Here is a 20,735-nt window from a genome sequence, read left to right on the forward strand (position 1 = left end):
AAACTCCTCATGTTCTCTCTTTGGTTTCACTCCTCTGTCGGGCATGGTCGTAACAGCACAAAGTTTAGCGGGACTTGCCACTCCCACCGCCGCACTAGGCAAGCATGGAAAAGATAGGTACTTTCCTATACAGTCACCTGGAAAGATGTAACCACCCCAGCGGCTCCCACACCTTCTCAATGGCATGTTTCAGCTTCCCAGGCAGATCGTTAATATTTAACAGTTCGGCATCTGGGACAGCAAGAAATCAGTAAAGTGGAAAATATTGCCGAAGCAAGGGATGGAAAAGCTCCAGGACGCTCCCGGGTGACTCTGGACTGATGGCACTGCCTCCAGTTAAGTGCCTGCTGCTCTACCAGATCCAGGCTATAATTCTGGCTCCTGTGAACAAATCATCAGCTTTTCTCTGGATGAGCAATGACGAGTAGTTTAGAAAGCCCTAGATTTTATCAATGGATTTCCACGTTAGGGCTTATTGCGCTCAAATATGCGAGAGCACTAGGAGCAAACCATGCGGAAAGCTCAAAGAAGTCAGGAGCCGAGCAGTGTTCAGAAAGGCTGACCCGGCTCCGTCCTTCAGCAGGACAAGCCGTTGGGGCTGGAGGACGGCTAAAGGCTGAAGGGCCTCTTCGAGAGACCGGAGAGCACCGCCGCTAATGTTATTTCACATGAATGGGCACGGTCACACCAGACACCCAGCCAGCGCCGTCCGTCTGCCCCGTGGCAGCTCTAGACAGACACCACCCTTGAGGTATGAGCTCAATCAGATCAGTTTCAGATTGGAAAACAAAGCTCTAAAAAAGGTCTTATTCAGTGTTTCTCAGTTTCAGAGCACACGGGGTGACACATCAGTGCCCTGGGTTATCTGTGGGAATCTCCAGAAAGCCCCAAGCAGTAATGCTCAGTGCACAGACCTACAGACAACCACCAAACAGGACAGAAAAGCAGCCGTAAAAATGCTCTGTTGCTCGTGGGAACGTACACAGCACTACCTGCTATTACGTGGTACCATACCTGAGTAAGACAACTGGCTTGGCTGTGTTAGATTCAGAGATGGACAAGCTATTGTTTCTATACTTGAAGCAGAAGAACACTCGCAAGCACGTTGTAATAGGTGCAGTCTCACAACAGTTGGCTTGGAAAGAAAGGGTCCAAGCAAAAGCGTAACTGCCTACCATCACCTCGCTCCCATCTGTCACTGCCTCTCCAAAAAGATGAGAGTGGCACAAGAATCGTTTCTTGTTCTGGAAATCATTTGAGGTCAGCTATGTCTGGTTTGTCTCAGAGCCCTCCTGCTCTTTTATCGCCCAGGCGGCACAAAGCAGCACCTCCTTTTCACAAAGAATCTCCAAAAATCTGCTCTTCCAAGCTGGCTGAAATCAATTTCCGTGATGTAGCAGGGGAAGGAAGCTGATCGACCACTTAGATACTAGAAAATATGTAAGTTAAAGAAATAATTAAACCTTTTTCCCGTTAAACCCATCAGCCAAACTACACCAGACCTGCAACCTGAGACCTGTGGAGAGGACCCCTCTCCCTCTTCCCATCGCAGCCTGTTAAATGGCTTCCACAAGTTGATGAGATCACATTTCTGTCTCATTCCTCCCGCAATTAATTCTGCAGGAGGCAAAGATCAATGCTATTACGATTCATTTACTTATCTGGTTTTATCCAGTTAGGAGTCTCTGGTCAACAGCTACTGGTGAGGCACCAGATCCGCTGCACCGGGTGAGTCACTAACGTGAGGCACCCCCAGCAGCTCTGCTCAGGGGGTTGAATTCGGGCTACCGCACCAGTGGCTCACCTCAAAAGGTGCAAATCCCCAGCATATGTAAATCCAAACCTGCAGAAATCAGAGCCGCAAGGAGGTTCAAAACCTCCCTTTAGCCATGCCAAGAAAATAAAAGCACAATTAGGGGGCATTAACACACTCCCCTCAAGAAGAGGGGAAATGCATCAATTTGCTGATGCGTCAATTAATGAATCATCCAGGAAGAAGAGACAGATCACGAAGGAAAAAGTTTCTGTTTACACACGTGTCTTGACATTCAGCAGTTACTGAAAATAAAATACATTCAACAGCACGCAGCAGCTTACTGGGGCCTGCTGAAGTATTTCTTGTGTGTCAAAGCACGATGCCAGCGTGAAGTACATCCGTACCGCCCCAGTGTGTCCTCGTGCCTCCCTTGCGCTGGTTTCAGCAACTTCAGGCTGCACTGTAGGGCACGCTTAGAATTAATAGTGAAACATCTAGAAAGGTCAATCTTCACCTGAACACAGAAGAGGGGAAAACAACAAACTCTGCTCCGTCCGACACAACGCCCAGACAGTTCCCCTGTGCTTATCTGTGACGCCGAGGCACAAACCTGAAGCAGACACCCGTGATGTTCAGATTAGCTAGTTCCCACACTCAGAGGAAGCTTGGCTCTGCTGGTAAGCTTCTTCGTGACCAGAAAAAACCAATACTTTTAGTGAAACAAGTTTAACTTACGGATAATGTAGATGAAGATTTTGAAGAGAGCCCATGATTTTGCACACCTTAAAGGTTCCTTTGAGACCCTCCAAGCACCCCTGAGGCCTGAAGGTCCAATCTGCCACCAACTGATGAGCCCCCAACCAACCCGTTAGTCAGGTCTCATTAGAAGACCTTAAGCATACTAAATAAAAAAAAATATCAACCACTAATTTCTGATATAAGCTCCCTGTAGCATCATCTAACCAAAAAAGCTATTCTGCGCATGGCCAGTGCAACATTTTAAAACCACCATGGAAAGAGCTCCTTCCCACCCCGAGAGATCCCCGAGGTGAGGACGGCCCCGAGAGACGCCGAACGAACCAGGGTGACTATTCATTCCTCCCACAGTTCAGCTCTGCAAGCAATGAACTGGCTCCAATCTCAGTCTGCTAGACACTGAGTTGATGTAATCCCTAAATAATCACTATTCAGGAATCCACCACTTGTAATCGGTGAGAAAGCACATGCAACGTGCGTGAGAGTGTTTCAGGAGGCAAATGACTTAACTGTCTGAAGCATGTTCAAATTCATGCTTCCCTATACCCTCCTGCAAACGGGATTCTCCCATGCACTTTCAGTGTTTACGTTAAGCATCACTTTAAAAGACAGAAGCAATTTTACCACAGATAAGCTCCTACCAAGCCAACGGACAGCTTCTGAATTGCTGTTGTCAGAGGAGCCGTCCCAATTGCACACAATTCCCTCCCGGTGCTAGACGAATTGAAGTTCTTGCCCATCTCTTCCTCTCCCCTCAATAAGGCAATACTGAAAAATAAACCCCATCACCATAAAGCACCATTCGCCCCCAAAGCCATCAGTAGCTATGTACTTACCTGAGGAAAATCACCATTTTTTGGTAAGAAGTCAGTGAGGTCCACAGATGCATAGTTTGTATCCAAGAAATGTGGTCTGCTGATGGAATTCATATAAAAATCGTGAGGGGAATTAAAATATTGCCTGTAAGGAAATGGGAAAAGCAGTTATTTCCTGTCAGTCCTGAGTATTTCTCAGGTTGCTTCAGACTCCATCAGCAGCAGTGAAGTTGCAACTATGGGCTGACACATACAGGGATTGATATTTTAAAAAGCTGGGTTTATCCAGAAGAGGTATCTAGGCAAAATAATACAGCCACAAGTTATATCCTACTTCCCAGACTCAGTAGCGTAAGAGTCTGGAAAGCTGCATTAATAATTCAATTCTCGGCAATTTGTGTAAACTGGGAAGGACTTAATAGATAAAGAGGTTCTGCAGGACTAAATAATATTTCAGTCCTGACAACAAAGCAAAATTAAGCCTCTGCGACGTCCCAGCGCCAAGCGTTTGATGGGTGGGATGGAACCCGACCATCTCATCACATAAGGACAAGCATCAAGTTTCACAGAAATATCACACCTGAGTGCTACTTCGGGCCACAAAACCGAAACAGCCCTGCAAACTAGCGCAGGCAGGGAAAGAGAACACCCCCCTTCGCACACCTTGACGGGGAGGATTACCCGTCACAGACCTTAACTTAAAGACAGATAAAAATGGAAGGGTTAGGGACATGCAACCCTAGACAGAGCTATTAGCCCAGACAGAGATGAATTATGGATGTCACCCATCCTACCTAGTTACAAAGCAAGATCTCTGCTGAACTAACAAGCGGAAAAAGCCAAGGTCTGACTGCTCCCTCCTGGGTAGGGCACATGCCAGCGCCTCCTCCTGCCTCCCCTCCCGCCGCACCGGCCGCCTCCGGGCAGAGAGGAGGCAAGAACTGCGGCGGAGCAGACGATTCCCTTCCTCCTGCCCGGGAGAAGCCTCTGGCCTGCCTTACACGGCCGTTTTCTGGTTTTGCTATTACACACGCAAGCCCTTTCCCTCTCCTGCAGGAGCAAGGAATGTGCTTCGTAATCTTTCCCGTAAGGGCTGTGCACTCACGCTGCTTGGGCAATCGCCACCCAACACGTTTGCATGCTGGAACCACTAAAATGTTTCACCCCATCTGACTGGTTTCCTCTTGTGGCAAGTTGTACGTTCTTCGTAATGCCAGGGTTACAGAACCCACAGCAATAAACTTTAACAAGGCACTGGGGGGGAGGGAGAAACAAAATTTAAAAAGAAACACTACCCAGGAGCAGAGCTGGGGAATGACTGCACTGCCAAAGTATTATTAAGCAATTAAAATGCCATGTGTGGCTCGCAGCTCATTAATACACCATGCTTAACATTTACATATGTATTTATGTGCAAACACAGTTATCTCGCTCTGCTAAATACATTTTTCCCTCCTCTTTTTCCCATCATTAAAGATCAGACCCTCAGAAAGGAACAGCTCTCCCCCCCTTTTCCTTTTTTCCTTCTTTTCAGTGCTGCCGGCGTTGTACCTGCTGCGGAGACGCAGGGGACGCCCAGCCCCGTGCGAATGCAGAGGGCTGGATTCACACACCTGCACGTCACAGCTCTGACAATCCAGCACCGACTCTTGGCTCTTCCTAATCTATCCAGGCAAATTAAAATCCGTGCATAAATTCCGGGAATTAACATTATTTACACACATGGAAAGGCTCGTTTAAATTGCTTTGAAGTTGAAACCGCTGTGGTCTCACCGTCTCTCTTGCATGAGGACAGAGCTTGGCCAGCGCTAACGAACTACCCAGGGAAGGGGAAAACTATTTTTACCGGAAAAGTGAACACCGCCTCCTATTTCACCAGCACCTCGTGGGTCTGGACAAGAGTCAGTTAAGGTAACGGGAAGGAGACCAAGACAGCCCCAGCCTCCCTGGCCTGGACCGCTGTGGAATGACCAGCTTTGGCATGTTATTTTCCTTCCCTTAATCTTGGTTTTCAAATCGGTGAATGTGAGATGCACTTTCTTCTTGCAGTCTGAAATAAGAGCCAACAGCAACTCAGTGCACTGCTTTGAGATCCTCTTCAGACAGCCACCAAGCATGCAGCGCTTGCCAAAGCCCTTTTAGTACCTTCGGTGCTGTACTTTACCTCTTTTTCAGTAAGAACTTAAAGATATTCACCCTCATTTGAAGAGCTGGCGTAAAGCCACTGACAAGTTAGCTCGAATTAAACTGAAAGAAAAAGTGTTAACTGGAAGAGTCGAGTATGTGAACCTTGCTGTATTGCCAAAGCAAAGGTGTGAAAACAGCCTGATAGCAAGATCGCCCTGTACGTACCTGCTTACCCTCTCCAGGACTTAGTTACCAGTAAACTGCTCCATGGAAGCTACTCTGGGTCAAGAGCGTCCCCTCAGAGGCCGAGGGTGTTCACTGGATAACTAGAAATTGTTTTAGAAAGGAAATTTATACTGGATTTAATCACGCTGAATTTACAAAAGACTGCCCATTTGCACTCATATCCTCACATCTGACGTTGAGCTGCAGCACTGAAGAAGGAACCGGGTGTCCTGGACAACAGAAAACACCGCCCGCCTTCATCGACTCCAACACTGCGAGTCCACGTCCTGCCATGGAGACACTCAACTCGCCCGTGAAGAGCCAGGCTCCAGCTAACCGGCCCATCCCAGAGCTAAACCCCCTCCGATCGAACTGGGAAGACAGCCAGGGACGCGCACGGCTGAGGTCCAACCAGCGGCTGTGCGCAAGTGCTACACCAGTCCCTTTCGGGCCACGGATTCACTTCAACCATTGAGGTTGGCTCTTGAAGCAAGCAAGGCCCTACATCAATTACCAACCTCATAATAATTAAATACATGTGCTTATCATTTAGTCAGTGAAACTTCTCTCTTCAGCACCAAGATCAGAGTTTAAAGAGTTAATGCTAGGGAGCTTGGAGTCATCTTATTTTGCTTCTTTCGGCTGCAGAAAATCAAGTGTCCATCTTGTTGATGAATAAAACCAGACCCTTTTAACCCAAATGACTAAACACATTGAGTCGTTAGGTTCTTACAGAAATCATTCTGCACTAAAGTGTAGTTTAGTCCAGAGAAGCCTGCGCTCTTCAGACAGAAGAGGCTGCACTGGCTCCAACCAGCCCCTCGGAAGAGGAACACTCCACTGCAACTTGGCCAGCACCAACGCCGCCGTGCTTTGCGGAAAGGTGGTCCCCCCAGTGAAACCACACAGACAAAAGGGAAGGAATGCTGGTCTCCCGCTTCTGTTGGAACCCTGTTTCACAAAAGAGAAAGAGGGAATCTGGCTGAAGAGCTCAGTTTAAAGAAATCAGCATTTCCTTGTGTGAAGAGGAGGTTACGTGTGCTGACCCAGGACCTGTCCTTCAACAGGTACCAGTTAAGAAAAGTAAGCATCTGCTCTCTGCCCCACAAGCAAAACGAGCCAATAAAGGCCAGCCCAAAACTTCAGCTGTTATGAAAAAGAACATTTAGCAATCTAACACGAGGGACAATTTCCTGCAGGAAAACATGAAGGAAAGTCCATGAAGGTGTGCAACGTTCAGAACCCAACAAGCGCCAACGGTCTTACTGCAGGGACGGTTCCTACCCTTCTTAAGGAATAAAGCAGCTGGCCCAGAGAAATTCTTTCATCCCTGAGCCCTGGGATATTATGAGCTGGGTGGGGAGCACCTTTGGATTATATCAAGTTCAGACAATTGCTTTAAAGAGCAAGACTGCTTTTTTTGCTGCCACCCACTCTAAACATAGCAGCAGTGGAACAGTTTGGTACAGGGCAAACCTGAGCTGACATCTGACTCACCCAAATCATTTGATGTCAGTCCAGCCAGCGGGTCTCAGGGCAGGGCTATTTCACTTACTCCAACAATGTCGTTGGGTGGGGTTTTCTGTTGGGTTGCTTTGGTTTGTTGGGTTTGGTTTTGTTTTTTTTTAAGAATTTGAGAATTTCCTTCAGTTTTCCTGAAGCTCAGGACTTTCAACAGCTGGACCCAGAGGAACACACCGTGGACAGGCTTTTGCAGGAATCCACATCTCGGAGGTGAGCAATGCAACGCACTTCCCTCCCAGGAGATGGGTCTCCATGCTTCGACAGCTGAAGCTTGCTGTAACACCACTTGCTTAGACTACACTGCTGTATTGTGCCTGCCTTGCATGCTCCATACCAGCTGCTCATCAATGCATCCGATGCATCTGAAGCCCTGCTGGGGCCATGCTGCAATTTCACTGGAGACCTCCTATGTGTGTTTTGGCCAGACGTTACGCTCTGATGGTATAGCCCTCCATTCAGAGACACAAGCTCCACATCTCGGGCCAGCAGAAGATCAGAGACGAGCTGGCGAGGTCACAGGCTGCCTCGGCATCAGTCTGCCCCTCCTATTGCCCATCATTAGACCAACTGATGTTTTTCAAAGCCTGCTTTACTATTATAGTAAGCAATACTCCACACGCAGGTGGCAAAGTAGAAAAGGGCATGAGAACAGGAGGAAAAGAGGGCGTTGTGTGTTTTGGAAACTGGGGAAGAAAGCTTTGCTCCAGCTTTTGAGAAGTGCTTTTTGCAGATGTGTGACACCACTTCCAACAGCACAACCGGATGGACCCAGGTTCCCCTGAAGCAAGGAACGGATTGAGCCTACAGCCGCGAAGGAAGGCCGGCTCTTCAGGGAGAATTGCCTTAGAAACGAACTGAGCTACAGCTCCCCCCTGCAGGGGACCTGAACCTCATTTGTTCTTTCAGCAAGGTTTAATACACTGTTTACATTTTTTCAGGTTAAGAAAATCTGAAACAAAGAGGCAAGCTTTGGTATCTTTTAAAGAAATTCTCTAGCATGAAAGTTAACTAATGAAAAAAAACAGGAAAAACCTGCTTCAGGACAAAGCTGTTGCTATGAGAATAAGCCATGTCCAAACACAGCCACTTGCAAATGAGATTTCTTCTGCAAGGATTTTGAAGAGAAACTGGTACTAACTCTAATGCCATCTGCATTCTTCTATTTTACAACATGGACTATAATTACAACTCCCTTTACAGTCCCATTTTTCAGTGTTTCCATCCCTTCCAGGATTCCTACCTGTAACGCCCTAACCCTAAGTCCACCTAAAAAAGCTTCAGCTGCAGTTTTCAAATACAAAAGGACAGACTTCTTTGTTTTTTGTGAAATACAGCTATGGAAAATTTCACCTGAAAGGTAATTTTTACAGTCACCAGGATATAAAAAACAGGAAGCTAAAGGTGCAGCCTTGGCTAAATCATTCTCTAGCAAGTAATTGTTACAATGAGCCTCATTTCCAAACGTAACTATAGCAAAGTCAACAAGTTTACATTTGTGTTAAATGCAGGCATGTCTTTGCAGGATCAAGACTATGATGTTTCCAGCAGAGCTGACACAAGCAGCAGAGCAGCACTAAGCAGGAAGAAAGCAAGGGGCAAAACCAGAACAAATGGTCAAAGAAAAAAACCCAACACAACAGATAAACACAATCTAATCTTGTGGTTCAATACAGCAAAACAGAAATTCTGTTATAGCTCTCTTGAGGATTCACAAAGTGTAATTTACAGGAATCGTGCTCAAAAAGTGCACCCTCTTCCAATCAGAGACGGGCTAGCTAAGAGCAAAGATGCTGAACTTATCTGATAGCTCCTCTCAAATTCTCACTTTGGGGAGTAACTAGCGCGGCAGAGCTCCATCCAGCACCTGTGGGACAGCTTCTTGGTAATCTTACATCAAGAACGGCCCTGTTCCATCCACCCTGTCACTGCTGGCTAGCTCACTGCAGCCTGGGGGGGAGCAGGCACACGAGAAGCAAGAAGAACTAATACAGAGACAAAATACGGCTCATCCCTCTGAACGGAGGAGCTGATTCTCACTGCTGACAGCCAGGCTGGAACTTAGACACGCCAGAGGATGGATCTCTGCTTTTCCACGTAGATGCTAAAATCCCTTTAGGAAGGAGGCTAAGGTAAACCCTCAAGCACCCGGAATGCAGTTATTAGCTCACATATCAAGTTCTGTTTCTTTTATTTTTCCTTCCTCCCACCTCTGACCTGAACAAAAGCACATCCTGTATATCTGTGCCACTCCCTGCATTCACAGAGACCAAAGCAGCCCTCGATCAGCCTTCAGACCTTCCCGACAGTCAGCGTCCCCCAGGCCCAACAGAGTTCCAACCCAAGTCACTCAGTGGTGGCACAAGGCCACTTTATGCCGTCCCAAACATCTCCTGTCATATCCTACCTTCTGATCCAGGACGGAGGTTCATCGTAAAGGGGGAGAAGGAAGAACAATGTTTACTGTTATGCAAAGATACCTCAAAAATGCTATTTTGGGCACATAATCTAGAAAAGATTTTGCACCGAATCTAGAAGGCACATGGCTGACATCTCTCCCATCAGACAGGGCCGCTGTTACTACGCAAAGGTTACTGAAACCTACCACAACTCCGCTTTACAGCGCTAAACCGGGCTGCACACTAGGCAGCTTTACCCGAAGTCAGTCACAGTTCTCACACGAGCCCGTACTCATCAGCTCACACCTTGCGGGATGAGGCTATCGGTGAAGACTATAGTTACAGCCAGAGGAAAAAGTCATGACTCCTGATGAGCTCTGGGTTGCGCAGTTAGGGGCTCTGCACGTTTCTTCAACGTGGACGTGAGATGGTAGCATTTAGTCAGCTCCCAGTCACCTACACAGCAAAAGGTTTTAGCTTCACTTTACCTGTACGTCTGCCACCTGGTACCAGTAACACATCCTCCTTGTCTGCGCCATCTGCATAAAGCTAGAGATGGCCCCACGTACTTGCTCAGCCAGATTGTGCTAATGGGGTGTTTTTAAGAACTCCATTAGCATAACAAATCCAGGCTAAAACAAGGCTGTTCCTCCCTTATAGCAGCCTCCAGGTTTACCAGAAATCAAAGTTTTTCTTTTTATTAACAACAACAACAAAAAAGCTGTTTGCTGCTTTTTCCAAGATGTAGCAGTTTATGAAATGCCACAAGATCAGCGTGTGATGCAAGTATTTCCCCATCAGTTAGTGAAATAAAGTAAACAAGGAAAACAGTAAAGAAACAGTTGAATCACGGGGTGTGCAAGAGCAGAGGGGAATTATACAAAGGAGAACAGCACTCACTGGTTTTCACTTGGGAAAGATGAGGTTGGGAAAGAGGCAGGGTAGCAGCTACTCCACGAGTCGGCAGCCAGCACGGAATTCTGCAAGGAGAAACCAGAACAGTTACAGCAGCAGAGGACTGGCACCGTTACCCGCAGCTGCAGGTCTGAGGCCAGGCTTACGACTTCTCTTCCTCCGTGCCTTGCACAGGCAGAGGTGGCTCCGTCTCTCATAGGAGGAGAAATCGAGTGCCACGCTCCAGTTTGAGCTTTTGAACCTACTTTCCTGTTACTGTTCCCTGAAGGACAACAGGGTCAGTCCCCTTTCCTAGCCCTTTAACCTCAGTCTCTGCGGAAAGCGAGCACCAACCCATTAACTTGAAATCGGCTTGCACAGGTAAACAGCCGACAACATCATTCTTTTCTTTTTGTCTTTCCACCTCCCTCAACAATCTCCAACGTTAACGGGAAGCTTTTAGCTCAGCACGTACCGATACAATCATGGAAAGAATACAGTATCTTATTACTCAGCTACAGATCAGTCTTTCATCTGCCCTTTTTTGCGTCTAAAGCAATGATACCTCATGCTTGAAGCAACATGCACTTGGTGAAATGGGCCCCTTTTTTTAACCTCTATATTCCCATAAAACTGCAGGAACATGTAAGCTATTTTGGGATAGAGGTTTGCTTTTTGCCCTGTTGAGAACAAACGCATCAGGGACCTGGTCTTGTTTTAGCAGCCGTATCAGGACAAATACAACCCTATTCATCTCTGCCACGCTCAGAAAAGGCACAGCTGGACCCAGCAATAGATTTAGCACGTCTTAGAGAGACGAGCTGGGGTAGAAACAAAGTTTGCAATCCTGTGTAAACTCTTTCGTCTCCTCCAGAGGAGCCTGGCACCTACCAGCTTTTAGAGAGACGCTGTTTTAATCACAGCCTTGTTCTCCTCCCACTTCAAAGGCAGCAGACAGCCGTCGCCTCAACCCTCCAGCATTCCCAATCAATACTTCATGCCCCTGGACAGCTGCCTAGAAAGCCTGGCAAATAGCTCCTGTAAATACGCACAAGGACTCCCCGGATTTGACAGGCTGGAGCGCTCGGCTCAGACCCCTTCTGGCGGCACCCTCCGAGCAGCCGCTCCCTGCCCCTCCCCGAGGAGCTGCCGGGGCCCTCACCTCCATGGCTGGCACGGCGAGCTGGGAGCGGAGGCCGGGGAGGCTGTAGAGGGTATTGCCCGACTGCTGGTGCTCGTGCTGCGGATAGTTCTTCCCCCCGTCCATGGCAGGGTGTGCTGAGGGCATCAGCCTGCGTCCTGCCGCATGAAGTCCTCAGGGCAGGTGGAACGGGCTATGGAGTGGTGGAAGGTTCTTTATCTGTGCTCTTCACCCTGCACCATGTCCTGGGGTGGAAAAGAAATGCACATTTCAATTTTATGAAAGGGGAGAAGAAAGAAAAAAAAAAAAAAAAAAACACTTCTAAGACCAAATGTAGCTAAGAGATCAGTAAACAGACGTCAGCCTATGAAATGCCTGCTGCCTTTTTATAAAAGAGAGGTTTTTACTGGGAAACAGAGTTCTCAAATATCACCACACCTGGAATTCACCCAGACCTGCGAACTTACATTAAACACACCTCTCCTGCCTTACTGCAAACCCTGCAGAAGTCTGGCAGATCACCACAACCACCCGGGATTTCTGCAGTAGACACACAGCTGGTTTTTAGCTTGAGGAATTTTCTTGTCTAGCATACAAAAAGATTCTGCAATTCTGTGCAAGCTCGTGACGATCAATTCCCCCAAATCCCTCGTTTTCATGAAAATAGGCTAAGTTGCGGAACACTGTTCCGCAGTCCCGACGCCACGCTGAGCGACGAGCGGATCGCCTCGCGGGGTCAGGGTGCGCCTGCGTCTCCGACCTCGCTGTACTTTTGATGTCTCCCCAATTTCACAGCAGACGTTCGGCGCGCGCTAATGCTTTTCGCCACGGCTACGCACAAAGGTCAAACCGGATAGTATACTTTTAGCATTAACACTCTTAATCTAACAAATGTAAGAACTTATCGGCTGTCTTGCATTTTCCCTGTGCTAGCAAGATGAGATTTCAGAATGATGCTTGCTAAAGCAAGAGTATTGTTCTGGTGGGGATTAACCTCACGATAAGACACTGCCTTCAGTGCGCCTTCTCAGTCAAAACCTTCAAAGTAACTTCTGATTTTTTTTTTTTTTGCTAAATTCTCCACAACCCCACAGAGCATCAATTTCCAATTGGATTTAACGGATTAAGCAGAAGAGATGGCAAAAGCAACCTATGCAATCAGAGGAGCACGAGAAAAGCATCCGTGATGTCTTTACTTCCGTGGCATCTTTTTTTGCCCCTCTTCTGCCTCCCGTGACCCTGTCCGCCACCAGAAGCCCGGAGCCTGACAGCCGAGTAAATGAAACTGGCCGATATATTCTCATCGAGCAAGGTAGCCAAGCAGAAAAACTAAGTAGCACAAACCGAAGCTGCAATTTAAAATATGCCAGCTTTGATCATTCAGAAGATACTACTTGCTACAAGGAGTATTTTTGAAAAGTCATTTCTGAGTCAGAGTCCCTTTAAAAATAAGTGACCTTTCAGCGGACGAAATTATTTCTGCATTTGTAATGGAAAGCGAAATTAAAGTGACTCTTTCTTTCTTTCTCTGGTGGCAGCAGCCATGCCAGGAGGGCTCCCAGCAGGGCTCGCATGTGCAGGCTGCAGAACCCGCAGGGCACCCACGACATCCCCGCCGAGCCCAGGGCGGAGAGCCCGCCGCCGATCCCGCGGTGAAAAGTTACCAGGCAAAGCCCTCGCACCCCGGGCTTTCTGGGTGAAGAGCAGAGACCGACGACCCTGCTCCTCTAACAAACTGCGGGCACGCAAATGCCTTCGCAAGACGCAGGCTTCCAGACTGAATTAAATCATTTGCCGGAGGCTAAGCACTTTGCGGTTTAAGAAAGTATTCCCCCTTTTATTTTAGCTAAAGAGGTAGTCACACTGGGATGCACACGGTTTACGTAAGCTCACAAGCCCGTGCTGGATGAAAGCTGCGGCTCATCGCGGTGGGGCTGCGGAGCAGAAGGCGACTTCCCCAGGAGCAGGGTGGCCAGTCCTCCTGGCCGCCGCGGGTTTAAACAGGCTGCAGAGTTTGCTAATCCAGCCTTTGCTCTTCCCACAGCCTGACAAACTGCGGGGGAAAAAAAAAGACTAAGTGACAAAGATGCAAGCGTTCTCCCTAGGAAAGCACAATGAAACATCACCTCCGGAGAATAAAGTTTATACACCAGCAGAAGTAGCACCAGGCTACCTGAAAAGATCACTAAGCTGCAAAAATCTCAGACCATTTTAGTTAATCGCTAACAGAATAAATACTCTTTACAAAGGCCTGCGATCACCTAGATCCTTTTCACTGACTTTATTTCACCAGAGATTTACTGCAGTCTCATTCTTTTACAAGCAGAAGTGTTTCTTTTTATTACACCATAAAATCCACACTCGGGCTTTATAGTCCATAAGCCCAGGAGCAAAAAAAAGCTAAAATCACTTAGCTAGCACCCCAGCATCCTAATTAATATTGTTATACTGGCCTCAGGCCTCTTGATTTATTAGCCAAACGTTAGCACCAGGGTTCCCAAAACGCAGCCTGCCGACCACTTGTAGCCTTGAAGCCTCATTAGAAGCTGCTTAATCACGGCCTGCCTCGACGCGAGCCAGCTCACCGGCAGGGCTGCGGAAGCAGCAGCGTTACCGGCGGCTGCTCCGGCCCCACTCACGCACGAATGAAGGGGTGATGCTGAAGCCCTATTATTTAAGCAAAACCTGGTTTATCTGACATCTCCCAAAGACAAAGGGCTGCAGCTGAATTTCCTCAGGCAGCCCAACGTTGCGTCCCGCCTACCGGGTGGCTCCGCGCACAAAAGACTGTGAAGACATTAAAACATTCAAGGACTTCTTCCTCCCAAGCCACGTGATTTATTGCAACAGACCTCGCAAACAGGGATGCATAACTGCAGACTTTGACCCCAAGCCCACTGCGAAGAGATGCAGTAAAAAGCGTCGCCAGCGAGAAATGAAGCAACCTATGCTTCAGCGTGATGGCCACACAGTCCTCCCAGGGGATGCTTTCCTCTCTGGGCTTTAGGGCGGCTTTTTTCTTTTCCTTTAAATTGTTCTCTGATGCCACTGGTGGTCCACGAGAGATCCTACGAAATTTTAAGTTACGTCTAAGGAAGACAGTAATGAGGCAAGACAAAGGTTTATCGTGACTCCACTTATCTCCAGTGGACACCACAAATGAAATTGCAGGGTTTGCTTTAAAAATAGCCCTGCCTCATTCCTTCTCCCAGTCATAAAATTCCTGGCTTTGCTTCTTGTCTTGGGGGATTTGACAAGAGGACCTAGATTATAAATGAAGCCTGGGCTACAGCATCCCAATCCCCAAACGAAGCAGTGGGGAGCAGAGCAGCAAACCTACAGTTAGCTGTGTTTTCCACTTCCATCAGCCTGCTCCAGGAGCCTCCGGCCTTCCAAGGCAAGACAGACGTTGGCAGTACAAGGCTTTAAGGAAGACAGCCTTCCCCCCCCCCCCCCCCGCTTTTTTTTTTTTAAAGATTACCTTTAAATACTGCTCGGCTGTTCCTGAACAGAGGTGGTGAGGTTTGCTGACCTAAGGGTCAACGTCACAGACTGCTTTAGAGATGTCGATATCCTCCGGTGCCTTGAAAATACTGTCTTTTATTTTCACCAATGACTTCAGGGGGGTTCTCTGCTCTTTCTTTTCCCTATTTGTAACAGCTTTTGATAGGAAATCAGCAGCAGTTATTCCCGTAACAGCTGTAGCAAATATACAGCTTTACTTACACATCCAAAGTAACTTATGAAGGGTAAAATCAATATCAGAATTTCTCCCCGCCTGCTCTACATTATCTCATGTCTTGGCAACACCAGATTTCACTGGCCGGATTCCTTGCAGAGCAGAGCGCCTTTCCCTAAAACAGCATCAGTTCCTTAGGAAAACCTCATACCCAATTAGCAAAACGAAGGAATACTGCTTAAGGAACTGCAAACTTCTATGCTTGAGCAATGGTCAGATGGCAAAAGACGATGCACTGAGTTTTCATGACTTAATTCCTCTGAAGAGATCGAAGTGAACAGCAGTCCAGCCTTATAGATGGGCAGCCCAAAAACCAGAGGCCTTTTGGTCAGAGACACCGAGAAAACCAGTAACAGTTAAGAATGAAACCCAGATGTCGTGGACTCCCAGCCTTGTCCTCCAGGCCACACCGAGAGGATGAACCCCCTCAACATCACAAACCAGCGCACTGCTGAAGAAACACCGCCTTAGCGCACCGGTGTCACACAGCAGCTAATCACCACCACAAGGCTGCTATGAACTGTGCACCCACGTGAGCTCCTTGCCGCTTCTGATAAACGCCGTCATGCCCTGTCAGCACTTACCTATACAGAACAAACCCCTAAAAAACTCTGAATACAAACACAGAAAGAAGAGAGCTGGAACACTGTATCGCCTTGGTTTATGGGGCGTCTCCAGCGCGTGTATATTCCAAAATACATCCAAGCGTCAATACCAGTGGGAAGCAAGAGGCATCTCACTCTGCACCCCTCCGTCCGTTGCCTCGATGCCGGAGGATGCCGAAGGCACCTCTTGTCCGACCAGAACAGCACCAGCAACCCGGCAGCAGAGCCCGCGCCGGCCGTCACCAAACCCCAGCCTCCTCCACTCCGCCAGGCTTCGGTACCGCACGATCCCCTTCTGTGCTCCGCGCAGGAAGACGGCGCTGACACCAGGTTCCCAGGACGATTAACACGGCGTTTGCAACAGCTCGCACTAGAAGCTCGTGCTCTGATAAGAGAGGGCTGCTGTCTGGCTTAGGCACTCGAACTCCAAGAAAAAGGCAAAGAAAAAACTGACTAAAGCCAGTTTCCGAGAGCTCCGTGAGCCCAGGGATGGCAGGCAATGCCCGTCACGAGAACAGAAGTGGAAACAGCCTTTGGTAGGCGCTTGTCTCACCATCCTCCCGGCAGCCTCGTCACGGAAAACCATGGAAATCGGCAAGCTCCCTGCAAGCCAGAGCGCTCTCATTTCCACATCCCATCCTGTCGCTGGAACAATCAGAACTGATAAGCAGAGGCCCACAGTTCGCAAGCGAACTGTTACAGCAAACTTTCTCTTAAACATTTTTCCACTTCTCTTACCCATATACTCCAACAAAGTAACGATTCCCACCGTTAAGGCAAATCAGATCTCTCTAGTTTAAGATCATTTCTACGACAGAAGCCCAAGTGGGCTTCAAGTGGCCCACCAGGATTTATTTTAAAAAAAAAAAAAAAAAAAAAAAGACGAGGGCACCATCAGCAATTAATTTGACATGGGAGTATTAGAAAGTCCAGGGCCAGCAGTGAACAAAAATTGAATTACTGATACCAACTTTTGATCTTAACAGTCAAAAAAGGTTCTAGTTACATAGATTAATACTTATTTTTTCTAAAGTTTCAGAGTAACCTCTAGTACTGTCTAAGATTCAACCATAGAGTTAAAACTCTCTTTCACAAGTCATGGATGAAAAGAACTTTTTTAAAAACTCTCCCCTGTCCTGTTAGCCTTTGACAACGCTTGGGATGTTTGCTGATTATTCACTTTTAAAATTGCTACTTAGGGAAAAAAACCAACCTAAACAAGCAGAGTGCTACCACCAAATTCAAGAATCGAGAACTGACTCAAGTTTTTCATAGTGCTAGAAGATAAGGAATGCAGAATCATGGAAAACAGCAACCTTGAACTCAGTGACAGAAGTCATGTTAGGCCATCCTACCGAAACGAACCCCGGTGCGGGGCACACGTCACATCCCGTGAGCGCAGGAAACGGTCGTTAGCACAAGGAGGTACCAAACACCAACGAGGAATTTCAAAAAGCTTCCCAAGTGGATAATGCTTCAAAATATAACTGCAAAGTAATTAGACTGATTTTACAGATAGGTTATTTGTTACATAGAATTAACTGAAGCACTCCAATGCCATGATAACTCTTCAGGGAGCAATACGACCAAAAAAACCAAACACACACAAAAAAAAAACCCAAACAAAAAACCCCAAAAACCAAAAAACCACACCACCAAACAGTGCAAGGATAAATCCCCTAGAAATCATTGGAATGGATTTTTTCATTTCCCTGCCGCAAAACCCATATATTACAAAAAAATTTCTCAAAGCACAATCTGGAGAGCTGCTTACTTCCAACCAGGCAAGTTTTCTAGAATCGCCCAAGATGCAGCTCCCGTAAGCACCAGTTAGGTGAAGGAAGGAAGAGGCTGGGAGAGGGGACCGCCAGCTCCGCAGACCCGCGCCTGGGGCAAGCGGCAGCTGGGACAGAACTAAGGGAACGCCAGCACCAGGAGGACGAGGCTCCTAACTTCAAGAACTTCAGTGATTTTCTTCTGCAAGCATCGCTAAGAAACAGCAAAGTGATCTCCCCGGTTCAGAGTGATGGCACTCAAGCAGTGATTACAGAAGCATGAAAAAACCATTGGACTTGCTCCTCTACGGCCGAGCAGCCTATGTTTAATAACGAAACTGGCTCCCTGCATAGCGTGATAAAGCCCCATGAGCAACTCAATTATATCACGAGTTCTTCTGATTAAGCTATAGGAACACTTTCAATATTAATAACAGTTTGCTTAAAGGTTTGCTATTCAGCCCAGGTGGTAAGGGGCAGCTCCAGTCTGGAATTCCTGCGGAATTCATCACGCCTAGAGGTTACAGAGCACAGATTTCAACTTTTAACAGCTTGAGCTTCTTAGAAATTTATCGGACCAGCGCTGCAGCAGACAATTTCCAATTCGAAAAACATAACGAACTGCTCTGCAATAATCAGGATCGACAGAGCTGTGGGTAAGGGCTCAGCTCACAGGTATCTGCAATCAAGAGATGAAAACAACCATTGTGCACTCAGCAAATGCAAACACTTCCTCCTGTTGTGCTTCAGTCTTTGTTAGTGTATTTTAAGTTGTCTGCATTAAAGGAAGATAGCTAGGAAACCACAGGTATGCACGGAACAGTCAGAGCTAAACCTGCTGATCGTGAATTACCGTGCACTCCATAACGACAGAAAGACCTCAGAAATTTGATCTAGTTCCTTCTCCTGCTGGCAGATTAATTCTCCTCCCACCCGCCCCCATGGAGCGGACCGGGAGCCCCAGGCCTCCTGCCCCGCTCACCCGCTCCCTCCACCAACGCCGGCACCCGCGGCCGCTGCGGAGCCATCGACGCCAGCACCCGTGGCCGCTGCGGCTGGAGGGAATTCTTCAGAACACAGTTAGTGTATAACTGCCCAAAGAAATGGGAACTTAATGCTACGGAACTCTTAAAAGCCATTTTTACGTCTCAAGCGCCAAGCTAGCTTCAAGTTCCTCTTTAATGTTTCTTCTTGCCATATTTTTGGACCAAACAACATCGTGCCTTGAGGAATGAGAAGGGAAGGGTTCGAATCAGAGCCCCAGTCACGGCCACCGGCAGTGACTCACTTGGAGAAACAGGAAAGCCAAGGGAGAGGAGCTAGGATCTGCCCTCTGACAGAGCCACGGTCCCCTCGCAGAGCTACCGTCAGGCTCCACCGTATCCAGAACAGGGATGAGCAGACAAAAGATAGTATCCGAGTGCAGAAGTTCAACACGAACAGAAGTATCAGATCTTTTCCCTGCGGATAAGTCAAAATATGAATGGAAATACCATTTTTTTCATGCTCTCCACTATTTGCAGCTTAGCTCTTTTTCATTAGGCAAATCCAGTTCTTTGCACAGCAAAATTAAACACAGTACTGCTTGTTTAAGTAGCTGAAACACTGTTGGAAAAGGAATTTCAAGTTAATTTGCAAAGAAGGCAGAAGTTAATGCAGAAACAGAAAATACTGCGGGTGACTCACTCTAGCTCTCTACTGTTCTTAAGCAAATGACTGGTCAATTTATATTTGAAAGCCAAAGAGTCCAAAGTTTGTTCCTTACTAGGAACTACCTTACGAGAGAGTTATACCGATTCCATGCACTTATCTCAATGAAAACACAGAAAGGAGGACTACATCTCCAACCTTGTGTATTAGAAAACATGAAAAAACGTGGGCCTGATGCAGACAACTTCAAAGTACTATTAGAAGGAGTTACAAAAAAGAGGAGTGAAAAAAATCTAACCTTAGGCAGACGAGGACTACAAGCCAGTCCAGTTACAAATGCACAGGATAACATCAATCTAAAAGATATTTATTATCTGTGATGAAAACGGAATCACTTTAGGGCGTCCTAACCCAAGCACTTTAAGCCACCCTGATCTCCTGAACGCTTTCGGCAAGGCAGAACGCACTCGGGAGCATTTGTTCCGTACAGACTCAGAGCTGTAAGTGCGTAGGCACGGCACTGCCAGGCTCCTGAGCAACTCCGAGAAGGAACCGTGGCAAGCCTTGCTACCTACCCGGGCTGTGCAACTCAATACGGAACTGCAGAGTGAAACAAGCTATTTGACAGATTAACTGCTGGCATTCGATCGTCTGTAAGCAGAGGGAAGAAGAATTGAGATCATTCCAAAGCTTCTTGCCAGATCTGTGCAAGATATATGACGGTGCAGGCAAAAGAAACTTGCCCTTCAAAGACGGTGGTGTTTCAAGAAGGAAAAGGAAGAGCTTTACCCTTCAAGAAGTGCTGGCTCCTCCTCATTTGAAGCTCAGACCATACGGGGGGGGGGGGGGGGGGGGAATCAAAGACAGCTTTTTGGAAGGAAAAGTCCTCTTTACAAGAAAATATTAACTGTCCCACACAATTAGATTTAATGTAAGTCAGGCAGCTTTAAATTAGCATGTAACAGACTTAATTATTATAAGTGCCAGGAAAAAAAAAAAAGTTGAAAAAGAACACTCAGAGACAGGTCAGGTTGCAAGGACTGCAGCAGCAGAGGCAAGAACAAGGAACAGAACAAGGAACTGCAGTTGACAAAGTCAGGGCAAGCTCTGGGGAAGAGCGCAGGGGCTATATTTAGGCTCCACAGGTCTGCCATGGAAATAGCCACACCATCAGCGGGGAAGTGCCGCACAGCACGGCCGAGCGCATCCGCGTGCGGAGACGCGCTGCGCGGACGGTGACCGCCACCCCATCGCACGGGAGCGAGCTCAGGCCCCGGAGCAAGCGCAGCTCGTTGGGAAAGGAGGCTCCACCCCGACCAAACACCAACAGGG

The 20,735-nt window shown here is 47.5% G+C and overlaps 1 protein-coding gene across 1 annotated transcript in view; it reads right to left on the reverse strand.

Annotated features, from left to right (window-relative positions):
- Positions 1-20,735, reverse strand: part of SBNO2 (strawberry notch homolog 2) — a 65,966-nt gene that overhangs the window by 40,758 nt on the left and 4,473 nt on the right. The window contains exons 2-4 of the mRNA XM_082331212.1: positions 11,656-11,879; positions 10,500-10,579; positions 3,349-3,472 (exon numbers count right to left, since the gene is read on the reverse strand). Coding sequence (XP_082187338.1) covers positions 3,349-3,472; positions 10,500-10,579; positions 11,656-11,781 — 330 coding nt within the window. The 5' untranslated portion in view covers positions 11,782-11,879. The remainder of the gene's footprint in view (positions 1-3,348; positions 3,473-10,499; positions 10,580-11,655; positions 11,880-20,735) is intronic.

The sequence above is a fragment of the Platalea leucorodia genome (assembly GCF_965183815.1).
Source record: "Platalea leucorodia genome assembly, chromosome: 21".
In the NCBI taxonomy this organism is placed as follows: Eukaryota; Metazoa; Chordata; class Aves; order Pelecaniformes; family Threskiornithidae; genus Platalea; species Platalea leucorodia.